A 25670-nucleotide genomic window follows, 5' to 3' on the forward strand; every position below is an offset into this window, starting at 1 on the left:
TGAATGTAGTATGTATGTTGTATGAATGTAGTATGAATGTGCTATATATGTAGTATGTATGAATGTTGTATGTATGTAGTACGTATGTTTATTTATTTTTATTTATTTTTTTTTTTTTTTCATTCAACACAATAGCCGGATGATGGGACTACTACTGTCCCATCATTAGCTAATGTGTCAATCACTGTCATTGTAGCAGGCATCGCCCGATGGGACTTGTAGTCCCATCGGACGATGCCCGCACAGACCCACCCCGGTAGGCCCGCACAGACCCCCCGTAGGCCCGCACAGACCGCGCATCATGATGACATCATTTCAGCAGCCAATCACAGCCATGCCATTAGTTAACGTGGCTAACACAACTGGCTCATTGCATTGTGGGAACTTCCGATTCCTGTATTCGATATTGTAAAAATATCGGAACTCGGTATCGGAACTCCGATACAGCGAATATCGGCCGATACCCGATACTTGCAGTATCGGAATGCTCAACACTAGTGATAACTTGTATAAATCGGATCCCCCTTTTAAGTCAGCAAGGTATATTAAATGGTAAAGTATGACATGCTTGCTTTGACTTTTTTTTTTTTTTTTCCCCATGGTAAGTTGTTTGATTCTTAGGGCTCACACTAATTAAATATCAACATAAAACGTAGACATACGACAGATTGCATATGTATGATTACCGTAATTATCTTCCATGCGTTGGTAATTTGTGAAGAAGTCAATATTTGTCTAAATGTAAATGGTGGTATATTACAAGATTACCTGTGTAAGGACGGGGGAGGGAGTCGTTTTATGTATTGCCCGGGGACAAATGGTTTTTGTATGTACTCAGTATAGTGAAACCTGTTTTTCTTTTTAATTGTGTTTCCTCATTCTTTTTGTTGCCTAACAACGCAGGATAAGTTTAGTCATTGAGATTTGTCTTCCTTGCCGTAATATTGTGAGTTGTTGCTTGGTTGGACAATAGAACAATGAGGGCAGAGACTGAAAATGCCACGTAACCGAACAGCTTCCCTGTTTCTGAACCACTCCTTTATCCCCTGTGACATAAATGTGACATAAGCCTGTGATGGCTGTTATCCAAGAGATTGCCTATCATTACTGTCGTAACAATATTGGCTTATTCTGTTCACCAAAAAGATCAGGTTCTTTTTAATACTTGACTAAGCAGGCAAAGCGTCTTTTTGCACCAAGTAGGTTATTTTACACTAAAGACCCCCATACTGGCTGAGCTTGATGATATCAATGAATTCAGCTGACAATCTAATTTTTATGTGGGTACTGGCCAGGACAGATGTTGAACTTACATGTCTGATTACGGACTGCCAATCACATTTTTCTCCTGAAGACGAGCTTCTGACCAGTTTGTTAGCTGGCAACTTTCTCACTGAGAAGAGAGGAGTGCTCGGCGAAATGAGCGCATGTGTACGGGAAAGTTGCCAGAGATGGCTGTTGACCGGAGGATCATTCAGCTGACAACCTTCTAATGTGTATGGACAGAGGTTGTCCACTAACTTTACATTAATGACCCATCATTAGGATAGGTCATCAATGTATGATCGGCATTCATCCTACACCTGGCACCCCCACCGTACAGCTGTTATTGGGGACAAGCGGTTGCCGGCCGAAAATACTTACTAGCCGAGTTGTTAGAATCATAGAATCGCAGAGTTGGAAGGGGCCTCCTGGGCCATCTGGTCCAACCCCCTGCTCAAAGCAGGATTCGCTAAATCATCCCAGTCAGATGTCTGTCCAGCCTCTGTTTGAAGACTTCCATTGAAGGAGAACTCACCACTTCTCGTGGCAGCCTGTTCCACTCATTGATCACTCTAACTGTCAAAAAGATTTTTCTAATATCTAATCTGTGTCTCCTCCCATTCAGTTTCATCCCATTGCTTCTAGTCTTTCCTTGTGCAAATGAGAATAAAGATGATCCTTCTACAATGTGACAGCCCTTGAGATATTTGTAGATGGCTATTAAGTCTCCTCTCAGTCTTCTCTTTTGCAAACTATACATTCCCAAATCCTGCAACCTTTCCTCATAAGACAGGGTTTGCAGACCGGTCACCATTTTGGTCGCTCTTTTCTGAACTTGCTCCAGTTTGTTGATGTCTTTTTTAAAATGTGGTGCCCAAAACTGGACACAATATTCCAGATGAGGTCTGACCAAAGAGGAGTAGAGGGAAATAATGACTTCACGTGATCTAGACACTATGCTTCTGTTAATACATCCTAGAATTGCATTTGCCTTTTTTGCTGCTGCATCACACTGTTGACTCATATTCAGTCTGTGATCTATTAGTATACCCAAGTCTTTTTCACATGTGCTGTCACTTATCCCTATTCCTCCCATTCTGTATATGCTTTTTTCATTTTTATTGCCCAGATGTAGTACTTTGCATTTCTCCCTGTTAAAAACCATTCTGTTAGTTGCTGCCAACTTCTCCAGTTTATTTATATCTTTTTGAATCCTCTCTCTCTTCTCTAGTATTAGCTATCCCTCCTAGCTTGGTGTCATCAGCAAATTTAATCAGTTTACCCTCAATTCCTTCATCTAAATCGTTGATAAAGATGTTGAACAATACAGGGCCCAGGACAGAGCCCTGTGGTACCCCACTTGAGACATTCTTCCAACTGGATGTGCAGCCATTTACGACCACTCTTTGGGTCCGATCACTAAGCCAGTTATGAATCCACTTAACAGTTGCCTTGTCCATTCCATACTTAGTCATTTTTTCAATAAGGATTTTATGAGAGACTTTGTCAAATGCTTTGCTGAAGTCAAGATATACTATATCTACAGCATTTCCTTGATCCACCCAATCAGTGATTCCATCATAGAAGGAAATTAAGTTAGTCTGACATGACTTATTAGTTACAAACCCATGCTGACTCTGTTTAATCACTTCATTCTTATCCAGGTACTGACATACATGTTGTTTAATAATTTGTTCAAAGATCTTTCCTGGTATATATGTCAGACTCATCGGCCTATAGTTGCCTGGGTCCACCTTCTTCCCCTTTTTGAAGATAGGAACAACATTTGCTCTTCTCCAGTCTTCTGGCACTTCTCCTGTTCTCCAAGAATTTTCAAAGATTATGGAGAGGGGTTCAAAAATTTCTTCTGCTATCTCCTTCAGTACTCTGGGGTGTAATTCATCTGGACCTGGAGACTTGAATTAATTTAGGTTAGCTAAGTGTTTCCTCACTATCTTTCTGCTTATAGATATCCTGGATTCTTCTATTCCCTTAATAGGACAGTGAAGAACAGTTGATGTTACATTTCCTTTCTGAGAGAAAACAGATGCAAAATAGGAATTTAAAAGTTCAGCCTTCTCAACATCCTGTCTTACCATTTCATCATTTTCATCCTGTAAAAATCCTATAGCATTTTTGACTTTTCTTTTACTTTTGACATATCCCCCAAATCCTTTATTATTGCTTTTGACATCTCTTGCAAGCCTCAATTCATTTTCAGCTTTAGTAATCTGATTTGTGCCCTGCAGGTTCTGCAGACAGCATTATATTCTTCTTTAGATATGCCTCGCTCTTTCCATTTTATAATCCTTTTTTTCTTCCTTTTTAGCATGTGCTTAAGTTCTGTGTTCATCCATCCTGGTTTCCTTAAATGCTTCCTATTCCCTCTTTTCGGAATTGTTAACAATTGTGCTTTGAGAATTTCATTTTTCAAGATTTCCCATCCTTCCTGGACATTTTTGTCTTTAAGGATATCCAGCCATTGGATCCCTCCAATTCTCTTTCTGAATCCCTTAAAATCTGCCTTTCTGAAATCTAACCTTGACGTCTGAGTCTTCACAGGTCTTCCTCCTCTAGTTATCCAAAATTCTAAAATAGCATGGTCGCTACCTCCTAGGGTCCCAGCCACTTTTACCTCCTCAACCATTTCCTCCCTGTTTATAAGGATTAGATCCAAGGTAGAAGTTCCCCTTGTTTTCTCCCCTACCTTTTGGAAGATAAAGTTGTCAGCAAGAGAGGATAAGAATTTCCTTGACCTCTTAGTTTTGCTTGAGAGATTCCCAACAAATGTCTGGATAGTTGAAATCTCCCATGACAACTATGTCATATTTTTGGAGAACTTGGCCATTTGATGCATAAAGAGTTCATCCATATCTTCAGCTTGCACAGGCGGCCTGTAGTAAATGCCTACAATGGTGTCCTTTCCATTGTTCTGTCCTTGTATTCTTACCCAAACAGTTTCCACAGAACTCCCAGTCTCTGAAGCTTCAATCCCTGTGCAGATATACGCGTTTCTAACATACAATGCAACACCTCCTCCTCGTTTATCAAGTCTGTTTCTTGCAAATAAGTTGCATCCTTCTAGCCTTGTATTCCAATCATGTGTATTGTCCCACCAAGTTTGTGATTCCAATGACATCATTTCTTTTCCTGTGTTAGTAGTTCCAATTCTCCATGTTTGTTGCCCATGCTTTGTGCATTAGTATAGAAACATTTTAGTTTGTGACTGTTTTCTCTTTCTCCAATATCTTTATTAATTAGATTCTTTTGTCTTTGTTCTTCCTTTCCACTTCTAATAGCAGAGTTCTCAATAGCATTTGTCAGGTGTATGGCTTTTTCTGTTCTTTTGCTTCCCTTCCCATGTTGTTCTAGTTTAAAGCTCTCCTTACAAGTGTGGCAAGGCGACTTCCAAATACATGCTTTCCAGTCTTCGTAAGGTGCACCCCATCTCTAGCAAGTAGTCCATCGTAAAGGTAATTCACTCCGTGATCCAGAAATCCAAATCGTTGCTGACGGCACCATAGACGTAGCCAGTTGTTCACCTGCAGAATCTTATTACACCTCCTTGTTCCATGTCCATCCACTGGGAGGATGGAAGAGAAGACCACCTGCGCTCCCAGTTCTTTCACTTTCTTGCCTAAGACTTCAAAGTCTCTGCAGATGGTTTCCAGGTCGTTTCTTGCGGTGTCATTTGTCCCCACATGTAGTAGCAGCAATGGGTAGTCATCTGTAGGTCTGAAGAGTCCTGATATCCTGTCAGACGCATCTTTAATTTTTGCACCTGGAAGACAGCACATTTTCCAAGTTATATCCGGTCTGCAGATAGCGGCCTCTGTTCCTCTCAACAAGTACTGCTCATATAAGAGGGTGGTGGCCCACTCTTGCACTGGGGCCCACCGGAAGATTTTCCTGTTCTCCTGTGGGACAGTCCAAGCCTGCTCATGCACACTTCCCATTCACAGTAAAAGAAAAAAAGAGCAATACAGAAATAAGCACACCTGTATAAAATTCATAGCTTTATTTAGACCAACATGAGCACACAGAAATGTGACCTAGTCACACGTTCAGTACTGTACATCAGTATTTGTAAAATACTGACCAAATACTGAATGTGTGAGCATGGCCTAAATAGTAGATAAAGCAAACCGTATAAAGAAATGAGTCAAAAATATTCAACTTTCTATTTTTTTTTCTTTTTAATTGAGTGAGCCAATATCACGTCTGCATGGATAAAATATGTGAACCTTTTCTTTCAGTATCTGGTGTGACCGCACATCTTGTACAGTAATAACTGCATCTACACATTTCAGGTCATTCTTCACATCAACTTTGAAGAATTTTAGCCCATTTTTGTCTGACTGTGGATTGATAGTCCAGACTCTTTTTAGAGATGATTTTGTAACCTTTTCCAGTCCGATGAGCATCAACAACTCCTCTTTTGAGGACCCAAGAAATCTCCTATGTTTGTTATACCCTTCCATTATCAAACTTTGATAGGCTCCTGTTCTTGAACTAAAACCCTGATTGTCATCCCTTTAATTAAAAACACCAGACTCTAATTTCGCCTTCAAATTGTCTGCTAATCCTAAAGGTTCACATGATGTTGCCACTCACAGACATGTGATCTTGGATAATTGTATTCAATAAAAAAAAAGGACAAATATTTCACTCATTTGTTTGATTTGGTTCTTTTTTTAATTTTTTTTTTTTTTTTTTTTTAAGACTTGTGTGTAAATCTTATGTAGTTTTAGGTCAAATTCATGCAGCTATATGGAAATTCTGAAGGGCTCGGGAACTTTTAAGCACCACTATAGATATTATTGTTTGAGATAGTTGGATTTAGGTATTGTCCCTATGACAACAGTACCAGAACACTTAACACTAAATGTCATTATGGGGACACAAAAGCAAAAAATATTTTGACACCGGTATAAAAGAATAAACAATTTTTTAACACTAGAGATTTGGACCTTTTTGTTTGCTTTTCAGTAGTTTGTTGTTTCTGTGTAGAATAGTGCATTATCACTATTTTACAAAACGGTTTGATTTACAATGCGATGAGATATTATAATTGTCTAGGATATTATGTGATGCCTACTAAAAGATCAATTTAAAGCGATGAGTCTAAAATAAGTTAAAGAAGTTGTCCACTACTTCGACAACTCCTTGTCATACCCTACGTTTGGCCCCGATAAAATAAAAAAGCTTATACTCTCCTCCCGTGTCGGCGCTGTTCCCGTGGTGTCGGCACTCTCTCTCCCTGGGGCTCCCTTGTGGTTGTTGAGCCGTGACCCCAACTCCCATTCAGCACACTGTCCCAACCTTAGAACAAATTGAACATGAAGAGGAAGTCTGGGCTGCATTTAATCTATGACCTTCTCTTCATGTTCAATTTGTCTTAAGACTGGAACACTGACACCATTGGGCGCCGGGCACCACGTGTCATGCGGCCGCACAAGTGCCCCCAGAATGTGAGTGCTGACACCGTGGGAATAGCGACGGCACGGAAGCAGATTATAGGCTTTTATTTTTTCGGGGCTAAGCGTGGGGTATGAGAATGGGTTGTCCAAGGTGGACACACACAGGGAATTTCCTTCCATGAGACATTTCCATTTCTGCAACTCCTCTGTAAGGTATTTAATGTATGTGACGTCTAATACTCAACTGTATCCTTCAATTTACTTTTGGACAGGTGAATGTTTCCATGGCTGGTTGGAACCGCTGTTATCAAGAATTGCTGAAGACAACACTGCTGTGGTGAGCCCGGATATTGCAACCATTGACCTCAACAGTTTTGAGTTTTCTAAACCAGTGCAGTATGGAAAGCATCACAGTCGAGGCAACTTTGACTGGAGCTTGACGTTTGGTTGGGAAGCCATTCCAGCCCATGAGAAAGAAAGAAGAAAGGATGAAACATACCCTATTAAGTAAGTGTTCTGATAGATCTGACCTACATATATTGTTACTGTGACGTTACAAATCATGGCATACTGGAAGTTGTGTTTTCAGAACAACTGAAGATGCATATGTTATAGACCACTGAAATCCTATGCATAGCTATTCATGGTATCCTATATCGGCAAAAGTTGAGATAATCCAACTATGTAAGGACTTATCTATATTGTACATTGATAGTGATATAATGGGGGCAATTCTCTGTGAATGGTTACTCTATTGACCTACTACATAATATGGGATTCTCCCTGCATGCTCAACTAGATTGACAGGTGTCTCCCTACGTGTGTGTGTATAGGGAAAGGTCCATTGGTCCAGCTAATTGGGCGGGGGAGAAGCCAGTGGGGACCTGCCCCTTAGATTAGTAAAACTTTTTCCACCTCGGCAGAGAAGACAGACTGACCACAGTAACTTCTTTTTGGAGCTATTTGTACCTTTAGGAAAAACACTTATAAATGAAGTCCTACCGAGCGCATACACAGATCTGGCCATTGAAACTTCCAGGCTGTTCTCAACTGTATCTATTATCCATGACTTAAGATTCCCATATGTGGCACCCCAGGAGTCTGGTTGCCACAGTGGCATTGCCTTGAAGCAAGGAGGGGGGTCCCCTTACCAGGTGTCAGTAGGAGAGAAGTCTAGCAGAACCTGGGGAGTGGAGTTGTGATTAAACATACCAGAGCTTGGAGCCAACCCAAAGGAGGGGGCACCTGTGATAGGCTCAAGCTTCCTGCCATGCGGACAACTGTTTGTTTTTAAAAACAGAGAGAGACAGTTTGCAGCAGGAGAGTGAGCTGTTGGGCAGCACCGAGAAAGAGAGGACAGCGCAGAAGGAAGGCCTCCGTACCTACCTGGCGTGGTGTATCCAAAATTGCTTCCAGGCTGCCCGGCTCTCCATTACGATCTGTTACCAGTGCCTCGGTCTGTACTATCAACCATCAAGAAAAGGAAAAGAAAATTACAGCCCTTGTGTCCTCCATTGATTTCTTGCGACCTGAGTCCTGCACCAAAAGGTACATGAAGCCTGACCTAAACGGAACAGGTAGCCCTGGGGCCACGCTCCACCTGTGGGGAGCAGAACCATGCCAGCTGCGTCACCATCAGCCCCAGCAGTCTCCTTTAGCAGCGTTGGCCATCCGTTGCCGAACACCACAGGTGGCGTCACGTTAAATCCCATATACATATTCTCCATTTTACGTACAGCCAGGGCCACAGAGTCGGGTCACAGCCCCGTGACTTCCCCAAAAACTGTCCGACCCGGTTCAGAGTACCCCACGGCCCTGGTTGGTGTGTCACATACACATAAGACTAATGTTGGCCAAACCCGCAGATATTTATTGGATAGCCATATTCAGCGAATGGGGTTTCCGGGCCAACTGACCGTCAAGGAAGAAGGTGATCAGGCATGTCTGATTTTAGACTGCCGATCACTTTGTGCTCTCAGAGATAACCTGCTGGCAGAGACATCATTTAGAAAACAAAAGTGCTTGGCTGAGTGAGTGCTCCTTTGTATGGGAGGGACTGCTCAGATGGTTGTCAGCCAAACGATCTTCAGAAGCATCATTCAGCTATGAGCATCTAGTGTGTATTGCCAGCGTTTTATAAAAGGGTGTTATAATGAGTATCCTCTATCTATGCTGTCCAGGAATCCAAAATCGAAATACTGTATATACAGGTCTTATTCTGATAAAGTTGTTGTCTTTACAATAGTTATGCGCTATTTAAAATTTTTGTAGGGCTAAAGGTAAAATGATGTACTGCGCGACACTGAAATTGCAGCGACACATTTCTGCATTGGATATGATTTCCTATGGTGCAACGTTGCGACCTGTGACATACAGCAACACAGTCACAAACGTTTCCAAATGTGTTGGACTTTCTGCCGCTGTTCGCAATTCGCACACAACGCATTTGCCATAGATTTTGATGTAAATGTGTGTTTGTCTTTTGACTTTTCAGCTGATTGTTGTCAGGTACCCCACATGGTTATGTAGCCTTGGTTTTAGGATTGCAGTATACATATGGAGAACCTGCAGATCTATAGTCCTCACTGTAAAATAAGACCTGGTAGAAATTGAATAATCTGAATACCTTAAAGGGAACCTGTTAGCAGGATTGTGTTCAGTAACCTACAGACACTGTCAGGTTGGCGCTTTTATACTGATTAAAATGATACCTTGGTTGATTAAACAACAATCACAAGACGGATTTAATCTTTATTTTCAGTTTTGAGTTGATGATATGCTCATGCTCTGGGGCAGCCTGGGGGGGTCTTCATGTGGTGCTCTGATTAGGTATTCATAATGCAGCTTGCTGATAGGTCACTGATCTCTCACTTACCTGCCCCCTATATTATATGTACAGACTGAAATAAAAAAGAAAAACAACCCTTCCTCCTCCAAGATAGCTGCTATTGCGCAGGCATCTGTCTATAGAGGTGATGCGATAGCTGCTATTGCGCAAGCGCCCGCGGCTCCATCTTGTAGGACCAAATTTTTTTTTTCTTCTCTACCAAGATGGCACAATAGCAGCTATCGGATCACCTCTATATATACTGATAATTGTTACTGTGCAAGGACGACAGGCGCCATTTTCAAATGGATTTTTTTTTTGTTTGGAAATATCAGGATAACCTCAACCACATTAATTATAAACCTAGTACATATGCGATTATGCCTGTAGAAGGGTTTTTTTTGTTTGTGTTTTTTTTTCATTATGTAAACTAGGTAGCACAGGTCAGTGAGGGATCAATGACCTGTCAGAAGCCATACTGGTGAATACCTAATCAGAGCACCACATGAAGACCCCCCCCCCCCCCCCCCGACAGGCCGCCCTGGGGGACGAGCATCTATATAACTCAAAACTGACAAAGATTAAACAACAACCACAAGACGGATTTCATCACCCAGGTATCATTTTAATCTTTAGAACAGTGCCGAGCTGAAACTGTCTGTAGGCTACTGTGCACAATCCTGCTGACAGGTTCCCTTTAAAGCCCCTGTCTCACATAGTAAAATCGCTGAAGCGTCACCGATTTTGTGACGCAACAGCGACCTCGCCAGTGATCTCACTACATGTGACACGCAGCGGCGTCCAGCCCCCCCGCTGGATATCTCTGAACGTGCTCGAATATCCTGGGCCATTTTTCCATTGTCGGCGTCCCGCTGGCCAGCACGCATCGCTGTGTTTTACCCTGACGAGCAACCTCGTTGGCGATGCAGAACACAGGCACAAAGTCGGGAATCGTCAGAAAAGCTGCTGTGACAATGTACCAACGACCGCCGAGGTCACTGTATGGATCGCCGGATCGTTGCTGCGTCGCTGAAGAGATCTGCCTGTTTGGCAGCTTACTAGCGACCATTTAGCGACGTACCAGCGATCCTTACCAGGTCGTATCATTGTCGGGATCGCTGGTGCATCGCTAAGTGAAACGGGACCCTAAGTCTTGTATTTGGATGATCTTCTATTCTAGAGCTCCATGTTGTCACATCTGCATAATGAAATGGTTTTCTTTGGTTGTTTTGTTGTCATTTGTATTTGCTCTGTTACTTATGTGACTTTGGTTACATTTTATTTAGTGTATCCAAACAATAAGTCACATTTCATAAAGGCGGAAACATGACAATTTGGCGACACGTCCCTTTCAGACCATGGTTACATAGTTATATAGGATGAAAAAAGACATAGGTCTATAAAGTTCATCCTTTCTCCACCAATTATACATTCTGTAACGCTAGATTTATAACCCACAAAGCCATTTACTGTGAGAAAAGCATCCAACCCTTTTCTAAATGCTGACCTAGTGTCTGCCATTACTACTACTTACAGAAGGGATTTCCACAGTCTTAATGCTCTAACTGTAAAGAATCATTTCCTATTTAGCCGCCACAATCACATTTTCTCCACATGTAATAAATGCTCCTTGGTCCTTTTGTAAGGTCTTAGGAAGGAATAAGTCATATGCCAGTCCTTTGTATTGATATACCAACAGAAGCTTGGAAGCAAGAAAGTGTAATGGGGTCCTAACTGATAACAACAGGTGTGTTTAGTAGGGAGTGCTCGCTTGCCTGATAAGGTTGTATATCCCACACACCGATTACAGAGCGTTAATAGACCAGTTGCTGCTGAACCACTGGTCGCAAAGCCACATGATATCTGCAGAGGAATATTAGGTGGTTTTTCTGTGCTGTTGGTGCCATCCCGCAGGAAGGATCCAGGACACAAGGATGGAAGTACTGCGGTTTCATCAACACCTTTTGAAGTGATCAAAAAAAGGTGTGTTTTTTTTTTTTCTAAGCTAAACACTCCCAACTTTTCCAACCTCTCATGAAATGGAAGGCCTCTCCCATAATGAAATAATCTAGGTGTCACCTTTTCAACTGCCTCTAACTTCCCAATATCCTTTTTAAAATATGGAGCCCAAAACTGGATCCCGTCCTCTAGATGTGGCCTCACATGTGACTTATAGAGAAGTAATGACACATTGGAGTTGCAGGATTTTTTCTTAAACCCTAAAATCTTGTTTGCTTTTGTAGCTGCTGCCGGACATTGAGTACTGCTGCTTAACCATACCCAAGTCCTTCTCCTACTCTGTAATCCTTGGATTCATCTGTCTTAAATAATTCACATGTTATATCCTTGTCACTATTATGATCTTGGTTTACAATGATATGATTTTCCCACCGTGTATGTACTGTATGTTGCAGTACAATTCATAGTATATTTAATAACTGCACAGCTATAAAATGTATCATAAGCAATTGCATGCTTCATTAAAACCTTATCTAGCTAACCCAGCTGCCAAGGTGGTGACACTCCCTTAACGCTCCTTTTACTTGGACAAATAGTGAATAAGCTTATTAGAGCTTAGAGTTCCTCTGACCTTTACTACTATTTGTTAATCTAAGGATTTCTTTCACAAATGATTGGAAGCTGAAGCATTAATAAATCGCTTCAGTCCTCTTATAATCAATATATACAGGCTGGCTGATGAGAAGGACAGATAATTCTGAGGGGCTTTGTTATTTAGTGGACATTTGCAATGAAAGGGTGTGTTCAGAGGGATATATTGCGTGCTGTCCGGTCATGTCCTAGTCTTGTCCATGGTACTAAGCGCCACCTGTGATGTGGGTGAGTGTATTGAGCTGTACAGACTCTGTCACCTCTGTTAGTCGCCCAGATCAGGAGAACCAGCAGTTGGGCTGTGCATTGAAGATGTCGGCAAGGTCCATGTTTCACATGCATGTGAAACCGGCCTGAGGCTACATTCACACGTTTGTATCAAATTGGAGAACAAAATGGAGTATCAGATTCACAAAATAGTAAAAAATGAATCATCAATTTATTAGATAACAATCATATACAAATAGAGTACAAATATAGCATGATAGCAAGAAACACAGGACATAAAAATAGATGGAGGTAAGTAACCCATGCAGAGAGCGCTCATGCTCATAATAAATATATATATATATATATATACACTCACTGGCCACTTTATTAGGTACACCTGTCCAACTGTGTGTTAAGACTTAATTTCTAATCAGCCAATCACATGGCGGCAACTCAGTGCATTTAGGCATGTAGACATGGTCAAGACAATCTCCTGCAGTTCAAACCGAGCATCAGTATGGGGAAGAAAGGTGATTTGAGTGCCTTTGAACGTGGCATGATTGTTGGTGCCAGAAGGGCTGGTCTGAGAATTTCAGAAACTGCTGATCTACTGGGATTTTCACGCACAACCATCTCTAGGGTTTACAGAGAATGGTCCGAAAAAGAAAAAAAATCCAGTGAGCGGCAGTTCTGTGGCCGGAAATGCCATGTTGATGCCAGAGGTCAGAGGAGAATGGGCAGACTGGTTCGAGCTGATAGAAAGGCAACAGTGACTCAAATTGCCACCCGTTACAACCAAGGTAGGCAGAAGAGCATCTCTGAACGCACAGTGCGTCGAACTTTGAGGCAGATGGGCTACAGCAGCAGAAGACCACACTGGGTACCACTCCTCTCAGCTAAGAACAGGAAACTGAGGCTACAATTTGCACAAGCTCATCGAAATTGGACAGTAGAAGATTGGAAAAACGTTGCCTGGTCTGATGAGTCTCGATTTCTGCTGCGACATTCGGATGGTAGGGTCAGAATTTGGCGTAAACAACATGAAAGCATGGATCCATCCTGCCTTGTATCAACGGTTCAGGCTGGTGGTGGTGGTGTCATGGTGTGGGGAATTTTTTCTGGGCACTCATTGGGCGCCTTGGTACCAATTGAGCATCGTTGCAACGCCACAGCCTACCTGAGTATTGTTGCTGACCATGTCCATCCCTTTATGACCACAATGTACCCAACATCTGATGGCTACTTTCAGCAGGATAATGCGCCATGTCATAAAGCTCGAATCATCTCAGATTGGTTTCTTGAACATGACAATGAGTTTACTGTACTCAAATGGCCTCCTCAGTCACCAGATCTCAATCCAATAGAGCATCTTTGGGATGTGGTGGAACGGGAGATTCGCATCAGGGATGTGCAGCCGACAAATCTGCGCCAACTGTGTGATGCCATCATGTCAATATGGTCCGAAATCTCTGAGGAATGCTTCCAGCACCTTGTTGAATCTCTGCCACGAAGAATTGAGGCAGTTCTGAAGGCAAAAGGGGGTCCAACCCCTTACTAGCATGGTGTACCTAATAAAGTGGCCAGTGAGTGTATGTATGTATGTATATATGTGTGTGTGTGTGTGTGTGTGTATATATATATATATATATATATATATATATATATATATATAAATAATATATATCTCTCAGGCGCGCAACCGTCATACAAGTGTACCCTTAATAGGGAAAGTTGCACTGCAAGCATGTGGCGCTTACCAATGGTTAATGCACGGGCACCCACAGGAAGGATAAAGGTCCCCGACGCGCGTTTTGCATCCACACCTGGTCGCTTTCTCAAGGGGAGTTCCTTATGGGGAGTCTATTATGTTACCTTTGAAAAGACTGCCACATTGTGTGGCTTGTATTTTTTCATATATATTATAGGCATGAGCGCTCTCTGCATGGGTTACTTACATCCATCTATTTTTATGTCCTGTGTTTCTTGCTATCATGCTATATTTGTACTCTATTTGTATATGATTGTTATCTAATAAATTGCTGATTAATTTTTTACTATTTTCTGAATCTGATACTCCATTTTGTTCACCAATTTGATATTCTGTCTAAAGGAGTGGAATATTTATTAATATGGTGGTATATTTGTGTATAAGTCCGCCATTTCTTCCTATTAAGTTATTTGGCACATTTCTTGCTCTAATTCACACGTTTGTGTCTACTTTTGCACCAGTGTAAAATGTTCAATTTTTTCTTTTTTTTTTTTTTTTTGCCTCCATCAGTTTTTTTTTTTTCTCATCGTGAAGTAGATGGACTGTCTAAAACTTTTTTTTTCTTCTAATATTCACTAACTCTTAGGTCTCATGCAGATGACTGTTTAAATCGGACGAGTGCTGTCCGTGGTTGCAATGGATGCCAGTCTCTCACCGATGTTATTCTATGTGGGTTGGGAGAGCCGGCGACCTGTCCGGGCATTGCGTTGCGATCCTTGTCCTAGTTGTTTGACAACCTGACTCCTCCCTTTTAAAGGGATTGTGCAAGATTGAAGTAACACAATGGCTGCTTCTTCCAAAAAAAAAAATGGTATCCCACTTGTACACACGGCTTGTATATGATAATGAAAGCTCACCCAAGTGATACCATACACAACCCATGCACAGGTGAAGCCAGCCCTTTTTTTTTTTTTTTTTTTTTTTTTTTAAACTTTGTACAAGCTTGTATGTCGCATTTAATTACCAGGTTGTATAGTCAGAATGTACATTTTCTTTATCACATGATCTTTAGGCTAAGATGCAAAACCGGGCTTTAAGTATTATAATTTATATACTACACTGGTGATACAAAAAAAAAATAAAGAATTTAAATTAAATTATTAAATTTACACATTTAACTATTACACATTCATATTTCTGGTGCTTCACATGAAATAAAAGTAATGGGAATTCTCAGGTTTTGGACCCATTAGTCAAATCCTCTCTAATGGGCTGTAACTGTGTTTCTAGACTTAGCAAGTGAGAATGTCACAGTGGTGTAATGGTCAGGGAAGGCAGGGTGTGGCAGCAATGATTCACCCCGTTCTAATTAGCTAAGATAACACCGCTTGTTGGCAGTGCAAGTGCGTACGTCATCCTGGCCACATAGCTGGACCCGGCTTCTGTCACTATTCACACAAGTAATGGATCATCTCTAGCTTCATTAAGTAAGTGACTTATACATGCTTAGCACCCAGATATAGATCAACACCATGATTATACAGATACACGGTGTTCGGTTCTTTTCATAGGTAGCAGAGGCAGGAAAGTACATCTTGACCTGCAAATGCAACTTAAAAGGGTTATTCCCATCTCCAAGATCCTATACCAATAGTTTAGAATTATAATAAAGCCCGGTTTTGCATCTCGGCCCAAAGATCATGTAATAAAGAAAATTTACATTCTGACCATACAGCCTAGTAAATGGGGCATACAAGGTTAAAAAAACAAAAAAAAAAGGGCCGGCTTCGCCTGTTCATGGTTTGTGTATGGTATCGCTTGGGTGAGCTTTCAATATCATATACAAGCCGTGTGTTACATTTTTTTTTTTTTAGAAGAAAGCAGCCATTGTGTTATATCAATCTTGTTCAGTCTCTTTAAGGGGAAGAGTGGACTGCCGTATAACTAGGACAAGGATCGCAACGCAATGCTCGGATAGGCCGTTGGCTCTCCCGACCCACGTGTATTTCTATGCAGCTGTCATGCTCGGGTCCGGAGAGGCAACTGCCTGTCCGAGCATTGCCTGTCCTAGTTATACGGCAGTCTGACTCATCCCTAAAATTAGGCAAGTAGATACCTTCTTGTAGGAACATCTGTGATTAAAATAATTGACTATAATACACTGCCATATACCGTAAATTATTTGAAGGCCAGCTTTTACCAATTAGTAAATATTTTGGGCAGTGTGGTAGCTTTTTTTTTATTACTGAATATCTGAATTTGGCTCACTTTTTGAGTGGTCCAGTATTAGATGTGGATAACGGAGCTGTCAAAGTTCCTACCCAACAGAATTTCACATAGCTAGGCGACAAGGTACCATGGGAATTTCATTTAGAGCTCTTAGTCTTCTTCAGAGACAGTTGGCGAAACATTTTCTACTTTCATGCTAACACCACAGCATATTTCACACCTAGCCTGATTTCTGCCTTCTGTTAGGGCTCATGCACTGTAAAAATTGGGCGAGTGCTATCATTTTGACGGATAGCACTCATCCCCATGTTATTCAATGAGGCTATGTACATATCTGAGTTATATTTGTTTTTTCTCGATCCGAGGGGAAAAAAATCGCACCATGAGCGATTTGCTTCCAATAATTAATCTGACAAAGATGGGTAACTGGTCAGCTAATATTTGCACTTTTTGGGTATTTGACACCGTACATGCATTTCTAATATATTATATTCCTGGCCTTGCCCTGTTTTCATGTGATATTTTTGATCTACATTGTGTGTGTGCTGCTCACCCCTGTCTTCTGCTATGGCATGAAATTGCATCAGTGGAGTTCACCAGCTGAGAGTTTGACTGCTAGAGACCAGCTGCTGTCTACATGAGAGCAACTTTAAACATTTTTATCTGTGCTACTAATAGTAAAAGCATATGTAATACCTGTTGAAAAAATACTTTTTTTTTTTATTTTTCATTAAAAAAAAATTTCTTCTACTTTTTCTCTTCCAGGTCACCAACTTTTGCTGGAGGTCTTTTTTCTATCTCCAAGTCTTACTTTGAACACATTGGCTCTTACGATGATCAGATGGAAATTTGGGGAGGTGAAAACGTAGAAATGTCTTTTAGGGTAAGTCCTTTTTATGGTAAGAATCCCTTTTCATCCCCCTCCCCTTAAAGAAAAATAAAAAAAATATATGTCTAATTCAGACTGTTTAACTTATGGAAACTTATTTTGACAGCAAAGTTTCATGGGAATAATATGTACAGTAGCTCACATCAGACAAATCGGCGAGCCAGCTGTAAATGGCACTCTCTTTGGGGGATGGGGGGTTGCACCTCATCAGTACATAGCAGGGTATTGGCCAGCTGGCTGAGATGCTTTTTAGATGCCGCACCTCAGAGGGAGCACAGGCGATACAAGTTGTGTGTCGCAGGACTTCATAATAAATTTAGAGTTTTTAGAGCATTGATTTAGCAAAGTACACATTAAATGGGTTTGCCATTTAATCCTGAATTCAACAAATGTTGGACATGTTTCTGTGGCACTAATATAGAAGTATTACAAGTTCTCCTCCTATATGTCTTAGTGCATCCCTCCTCACAGGCTGCACAGCGCTCCTGTCGACTACATCCCTGCTGATAGAGGGGCATGTGACCAGACCTATTTATTGGCCTCCTCCAATAGAAAAACTGTTTTATTATGTGAAGTGCTTTCTATTGAAGCAGGTGTGGTCACAAGTCTCTCCATCAGCATCAATGTAGTTGACAGCTGTTCTGTCCTTGCGGAAGGTGGCAGTAACTGCTACAGGAGGACAACCTGTAATACTAATATATATTAGTGATTGCTACAAAATAATGCCCCCAACTCATTTGTTAAAACAAAGATAAAGTGGTCACCCTCTTTCAACTTATCAGGGTCCTTGATCTATATTCTTAGTACTCTAGTCTCGTATATTAAAGATGAACTTCCCATGTCCTGTACAAACTTATCATTTTATATTTTTTGTGTGTACATCTATTGGCACACACATATTAGAGTTCAGTATTTGCAGAGTAAGTTTTTATTGACTCATATATTAATATATTCTCATTTTAGGTCTGGCAATGTGGTGGGCAGCTGGAGATCATACCTTGCTCGGTTGTTGGCCATGTCTTCCGCACTAAAAGCCCTCATTCATTCCCTAAAGGTACGCAGGTGATTACTAGAAACCAGGTACGTTTGGCTGAAGTTTGGATGGATGACTATAAGGAGATTTATTACCGAAGAAACCAACAAGCTGCCAAAATGGTCAAAGAGGTAAGCTGAACAAGTCTCTGTATTACGTAACGTCCTTCAGTGAAGCGTACACTTTGACTATCCATCATGCCTAAGGCCGGTTTCACAAGTCGGTGGCTCCGGTACGTGTACTGACAGTTTCCTCAAGTACCGGAGACACTGATACAGGTAGACACATTAAAATGAATGTGTCTCTGCACATGGCGTGTTTTCACGGACACATGGTGTGCAAAACACGGAGACATGTCAGTGTATGTGGGAGCGCGCACGGTCTGCAAAACGTGCTGCACACGGATAACAGTTCACTCTGTCCTCCGTGTACACAGATGGCCGCTGGGGAAGAAGTGCTACTGTAAGCTGCTGTTGCCCGGCGGCTGGTGCTGAATGCGGCTGTCATTCTTCTCTCCTGCTCTGCCGGCAACAGCGAGCAGGAGAGAAGAATGAAAGAGAACCCAACGTGGGGTCCCCCTCTGTTTGTAAACCAACCTGGCAAAGCTTACAGCTTGTGGCTGCTATTCTCAGGCTGGTAAGGGGCCATTGTTCTTGGGGGGGGGGGGGCCCCCCCAGCCTAAAAAACAGCAGCCCGCAGCTGCCCAGAAGAGGCACAACTATTACATGCGCCTATTCTGGAGCTTCATCATGTTCTTCTCACTTGCCCTGTAGCAGTGGCAAGTGGGGTCATAAGGGATTAATGTCACCTTTCTATTGTAAGGTGACATTAAGCCCGGATTAGTAATGGAGAGGTGTCAATAAGACACATCATTACTAATTCTAGAGTTATTGAAGGGTTAAACAAACACACTCACACACACACACATAAAGAACAAAGTCTTTTAATGAAAGAATACACCACACACAGTGTTTAAAGCTTTATTATATTCCTAATTCCATATCGATGCAATCGTTCTCCTGTAAAAAATTATAAAATAATAAACCAACAATATCCATACCTGACCGGTGCTCAGTCAAGCCCCATGGCGTAAATCCATCTCTGGGGGTTAATCAGTTTACATGCGGAGTGCTGCTAATGTGACCGCTCCGACTGTAAACTACTGGGGAATGAATGGAAGCAGCTGGCGCATGCTCAGTAACAAGCGATGCCGTCACTGAACCTGTGCGCGCTGCTTACTGTAGCGCTTCTTCCCCGGCAGCTGTCCGTGTGGTCCTGATGCGGCACACGTGTGGCACGCATCCACACGGACACGGATAGCTCCGGTACCGTTTTTTTCCGATAGCGGAATTATCTAGACGTGTGAGACCGGCCTACTGGGGAGTCTCTTGAAGTGCAATAACCATAAAAAAAATTATAGCAATTTCTCAAATATTCTTTTCTAATTTTCTGACTAACGGCTTCAAAAATATAAAGTGACGTTCTGTATATTAGAAAAAAATGCAGGAATTGGCATTTCTTCTTCTCAGTTTGACTATCCCTAAACACTTGAAAATCTATATTCAGATTCACTCCTAAAGTATAAACTGAGCAATAATAAATGTGCAAATGGATGCATGGAGCCGGACTGGGGTCATATTGACCCACCATGCTTCTCTATTTACAGTATCCTGCTACATCTGTCTTGTGTAAATTTTCAGTGATGAAACCTGAAGCTTGTGGACCCCAATGCTAAACCCTTTAATGGGGCTCCCAAAAAGCGATCACAGATCTCTAATAGTGTTGGTGTTCTATTAGCAAAGGAGAACTTGTGGGCCCTGTTAAGGTACTGTCACACTTAGCGATATCGCTAGCAATATCGCTATAACTTGTGAAGTTATACCGATATTGCTAGCGATATCGCTATGTCTGATACTTACCTATGACCCGCTCCCCCGTTGGTTATCGCTGATCGCGCGAGAACAGGCTGGACTGTTTCTCGTCATCAGCTTCCTGCGGAGAGACGAGAGACGAGCGACGAGCGTGGAGCCGGGCGGGAGGACGTCAGGATCGCCTAGTGTGACAGGTAAGTAGCGACCCCTGACCCCTTCGATGTCGCTGGTGAGATCTGCCTGTGTGGCAGCTCACTAGCGACCACTTAGCGATGTACCAGCGATCCTGACCGCGTCATATCGCTGGTCTGGATCGCTGGTGCATCGCTAAGTGTGACAGTACCTTTAGACTCCAGAGCCCAAGTGCAGCAGCCACCCAAACAATGTACCCTATTTAATTTTTTTACTCATGACCTTGTCCATTCCTCCCATTGTTGAGGCAGAGTCTGGCTCCACCAAATAATCCTCTAGTCTATTGTTGAGTCTGATGCTATCAGTACATTTGTTATCAAAGCCAGCAGTTTCCAGACTGTTCTTTGCAATATTATACATAGGCAAAGGAAAGAGACTCCCATTATATTCACCTGCCTTTGAAACTGCCATGTGAAACTAGATAGAGGCATAGACCGAAAAATGGAGGAAACTTTATGGGATAGGTTTATAAGAAACAGCATTTATTAAATCTACCTGTATACACTATTGGGCACAATCATTTTTCCAAAATATCCTACTGCAGGAGAAGCAACACAAAAAAAATTGCAAATCATTATTAATATATTTTACCCACGAACACCGAATATTATTGGATTTAAGAATCTGTCATTGATTTTGATCCACAGTCTTTACAATTTTCCTGCTGTTTTCCACTATATTTAGCCAATCGTTCACCAAAGGAGCCAATTCCGCTTCCACTTTTTAGCCATCCACAAATTGGCTTTTAAGGATTCTCCACAATGAAAATAATGCAATGTCTCTGTTCTTCAACCCAACAAATATATGTATTTTTGAATTTTAATCAATTTTTTTTTATTGCTAGATCTTTATTTTTTATCCTACGCCTAATACCTAACCAATATCTATATAGCTTAGGGCACGACTTGAGCCTGCTGATACACGCTTTTCTTATTGCAGAGAAACTACGGAGATATTTCTCCGAGACTGAGGCTGAAGGAAGACTTGAAGTGTAAGAACTTTTCATGGTACCTTCAGAATATCTATCCCGAGATGTTCATACCAGACCTTTCGCCCACACATTACGGAGCGGTAAGTGATGGCAGAATGGTTTTATACTCCTGCGACCATTTCCATTTAACATACCGTACTTTCCACTGACTCAGAGATGCACAGTCACGTTTCTTTATTTGGATTCTGTCTTTGTATGTTCTAGATTAAAAATGAAGGATCTCAGAGCTGCTTAGATGTGGGGGAAAATAACCATGGAGGAAAACCCTTAATCATGTACCCTTGTCATGGAATGGGAGGAAACCAGGTACAGACAGAAAACCACGTTGTCCTCATTTATGTTTAACAATTTATTTTACTTTTTAATTATTGTTAAGCATACTTAAATGGCAATTATTGATATTTTTTTTATTTATTTTATACCATCCACATAATTCTAATGGGCAAAAAATGCAAACAAGCTTGGCTTACACTATTTAATAATCCACATTATGTAACTGATGTATAGGCAATTCCCTCTCTGCCTTTTACCTCCAAAAATATACTTAATATTTTACGAACTCGTGGTCCGTAGATTTAGAAGAAAGAAGCAGGAGAATTTTTTTTTTTTTTTTTTTTAATGCATTTTTAGTTAAATGTTAGAGCAACCATTAACCAGCAACTTGCTATTTCACATCGTATTAATATTTGCTGAGCATATAGTTGTACATGTGCTGAAAATGTATTGCCTGAATGTGGAGTGAAACTAGCGGAGACTTTCATTGTGAATATTGCTTCTTATTACAGCTTTTATGCGACTTTTGAATGTCTTCTACAGTTTGTGTAGCAACATCGCCATCTACAGGCTGCTTGAATGTAACTCTAAATGCATCACACAGGCCAGGTCGAATTATAGGACAAATTTAGCATTAGGAGAACCTGTCATGTTGAACATGCAGTTCCATCTGTGGACAATATGGCATAGAGAAGGAAAAGCTGAACAAAATTATAAGTGTTTTTTTTTTTTTTTTAAAGTGAAAATTCAGTATAACTTGTATCTTCTTAATTGAAATCCATACTATTTGTTTACATGAGGGAAAAAAAAACAACAAAAAACAGAAAACTGAGCAGGAGTATGACTTGAAAACATGCATGATGTTAAAGCATGTTCACACTGGCCATGGAAACACGCAAAACCAAAGAAAAAACAATGTGTGCGTATACCCTAATGAAAATAAGTAAAAAAAGCAAGTGCATTAAATAATTAACATAGGGTATTTAGTAAATACTATTTTTGTCTGACACCTCTCCATTACTAATCCTATAGTTATATGTTAAAGACACAGCCAGAATAAAGTCCTTTACTTGAAAAAAATGACACAGACTCCTTTATTAATCTCAGTTAAACCATACTTGCTGCATCGCCTAACTCCATCGAAGCCCTCGATCTCCTGTAATAAAAGTGAAATAAAAAAAAAAATGCAAATTACCATACCTGTCCGTCATTGTGTCCCATGCCATAATCCATGTCTGGGGGCTAAATAGTTTTCAACCTGGACGGTTCCAAGATGCGATCGTCCCGGCTGAAACCACTGGTGAATGAGCTGCTGAGACCGCAGCATCGTTGACCAGCGGTGACATCATCGAGGCCGGGCTGAACTGCGGTGACCTCAGGACCGTGGGAAAATGCCAGTGATGATTCAGCCCAGCCTCGATGATATCACCGCTGGCGAATGATGCTGCTCTCGGCAGCTCATTCACCAATGGGTTTTCAGCCGGGACGGTCGCATCTTGAGTCCTGAAGTTCACTGTATGCATGAGTCCAGAGGGGCGGTTCTATTCAAACACCAGGGATGTCAGCGAATACAATGCAAGGTTTTCTGAAACTTTTCTCAAATATATATATCAATCTAATCAGCATCTTCTGCTCCATAACATCCAGCAGTCAGATCAGACCATCTTCAATATGATAGTTTCCTAATCTTCGCTCCTGTGTTAAGCCTGTAGCATTATGGGGATGATTAAGCAAAATTTAGATGAATGAAGTCTTCCAAAGCACGGAGATGTCGGTTGCTCCACAATCCAAAAGTAATTATTGGCGCTGTCTTGGGGGTTAGTGCTGAAGTGGAAGGAAATTGGAGTGCTGGCTCTACATAACTTGTAGACATTATTTTAACAAAGTGCTGTTTATTTTATGAAATGTAAGCAACTTGTTCTCGTGTTATAATTATTTTCTTTGTCATTGAGTTGGTTTGTTCATGTTTTTCAGTATTTTGAATATTCATCACAAAAGGAGCTGCGCCACAACATTGCAAAGCAGCTATGCTTATATTCCAAATACGGCGTGAGCCAGGTAGAGCTCAGAGAATGCCAGTTCAAGGGAAAAGGGACAACTGTACCAGGAAATGAAGAGTGGGAGTTCACAAAGGTACACAATGTTCACCTAAGATTCACCAGAATTATTTAACTATCTACATATATAATCACCAGTTGGTCGCTGTCACTGATTCCCATAATGCACCGCGGCAGTGCCACTTGCTGAATACAGTACAGCAGCACAGCCAGAAGTCAGACTCCGCCCACACATCACATGGTCCTGATGTCATCACAGGTCCTTCAACCCAGCTGCCATCAGTGGAAGTGAGGCTTGGAACGCAGACAGGGAGTTTAAGATCCCCCTCAGACACCTTCCTCCTAGGTGGTGCGGTGTGGGTAGGAGCCGGGCAGGGTGGCAGCAGTGCCTGCTGCAGTGTGGGCATTAATGACCTTCCTGTCTTCGTCCAGTAGTGATCTGCAGAGCAGCTCCTGGCAGTCTGCAGTGTATGGGAGATGCTGGGTGGAGAGGAAAACTGACATGAGCTGGAGGCTGGGCTGCTGAGATCACCCACAGCCCTGGAGTCTTACACTGGCATGGATGCCAACGTGCAGATATCAGTATGGAAACCTACACCACCATGAGGAGAGCAGTCAAGGTTCTCTGCAGAGGATTCCTGCTTTCCATTCCAGTTAGATGGTGCTGCGGCATCAGACATTAAAGGGGTACTCAAAATTGACTATCTTATAACATAATCGCCAGTTGGGACTTCCGGCCGCTGTCCCCGAATCCCATAAGGCACCGCGGCAGTGTCACTTGCCCTAAAGCCACAAACTGCGCCTGCGCAAGTGACATTCACATCACCGCTATTCCCATGCATGCGCAGTAACAATAACAACTGCGCGCTCTACCCGTGGCTGTTACTGCACCTACGTGGGGAATAGCAGTGATGTGTATGTTTCACCGCACTCCCGATGCGATAGCATCAGGCCTATTTCTAGGAGTTTAATGAGATACAGCTATATGAAAAAAATAAGGCTCGCCAACCAAAATTAGTGTTTGTAATGGATACATGGACTTTGGGTGCAGCATCGAGCCAGCATGCTTTCTATGAATCAGTTTTAGTGTAAATTCAAATGATAAAAAATAATCAATCAGAGCTGTTTAGAATTATGCATGGTCATTATTAGTGCTTGGCTAGCTGAGGCAAGTATTTTAAAACCTTCCAACCTTGTGGGGCTTTGTCATGCATCAATATTGAGCGTATGCAGAGAAATCTACCCCCAGAGCAGAAATCCTACGGACATTGGCCTCATCCATTTAATGACTTGTTTGAGGAGAATGTCACGAATAGATCTGAGATGCAGAATCGAGAATATTATCTGAAAATATTGCAGTGAAATGCAATCCTGGTGTCCAAACGCACGGTTTGCTGCCCCACTGCTCCTTTGCACTGATGGGCTAAGCCAGCAGACATCCCATTTGTGTCCCATTGCAGTTTGAGAGCAGCAGTAAGACTTGCCTAAGCATTGTCGTTGACTCTTTATGGCAGCTGTTTATATCCCTTGCGGCATGATGTATTGTCCTGAAAGTATCCTCCTGGATTTGAAGATCTTAAAAGCAACCGGTCACCAGGAAAATACAGTCCAATCCACAGACACCATGTTCTATAGTAGGAGGAACTAAGTGGGGTGATATATAGTTTTGTGAGGGGAAAAAAATCAGTAGAAAGGCTCTCACACGAGTGTTGATTTTTTTTCATGTGAAAGAAGATGAGAGAATCATATCACAGGGGAGGAGAAGGAAGAGAACAAGATTCTCAGTCTTCTACATTATCTGAGTCCACTGATGTCAGACTTTGGCTATGTAGTCTAATGGAGAGTTATGGGTGGTAAAATGCCCCAAGACAAGATTAGCACTTACTAGTATTAGTGCCACTGGCTGGATGCATCCAGTGTCTCTCTGCCCTGGCGCACGTTTCGTCCTCACTTCCTCTGAGGATGTATTTTACCACCCATAACTCTCCATTAGGCTAAATAGCTGATACACTTGCTTGTTTACATTGGCACCACATGTAGCGGCTCCCAAACCAGTGATTACCCACTGGTATAATATCCTATCCATTGTTATCTCTA

General features: G+C 41.7%; 1 protein-coding gene across 4 annotated transcripts in view; it reads left to right on the plus strand.

Moving 5' to 3' along the window:
- GALNT6 (polypeptide N-acetylgalactosaminyltransferase 6) overlaps nt 1-25670 on the plus strand; it is a 103961-nt gene that overhangs the window by 74326 nt on the left and 3965 nt on the right. For all 4 annotated transcript variants that reach the window (XM_073576726.1, XM_073576728.1, XM_073576725.1 and 1 more), the window contains 6 exons: nt 6956-7190; nt 17033-17150; nt 18120-18320; nt 21192-21323; nt 21448-21549; nt 23491-23649. In XM_073576726.1, coding sequence (XP_073432827.1) covers nt 6956-7190; nt 17033-17150; nt 18120-18320; nt 21192-21323; nt 21448-21549; nt 23491-23649 — 947 coding nt within the window. The remainder of the gene's footprint in view (nt 1-6955; nt 7191-17032; nt 17151-18119; nt 18321-21191; nt 21324-21447; nt 21550-23490; nt 23650-25670) is intronic.

This window comes from Dendrobates tinctorius, unplaced genomic scaffold (assembly GCF_039654945.1).
Source record: "Dendrobates tinctorius isolate UK_male_01 unplaced genomic scaffold, ASM3965494v1 ptg000051l, whole genome shotgun sequence".
In the NCBI taxonomy this organism is placed as follows: domain Eukaryota; kingdom Metazoa; phylum Chordata; class Amphibia; order Anura; family Dendrobatidae; genus Dendrobates; species Dendrobates tinctorius.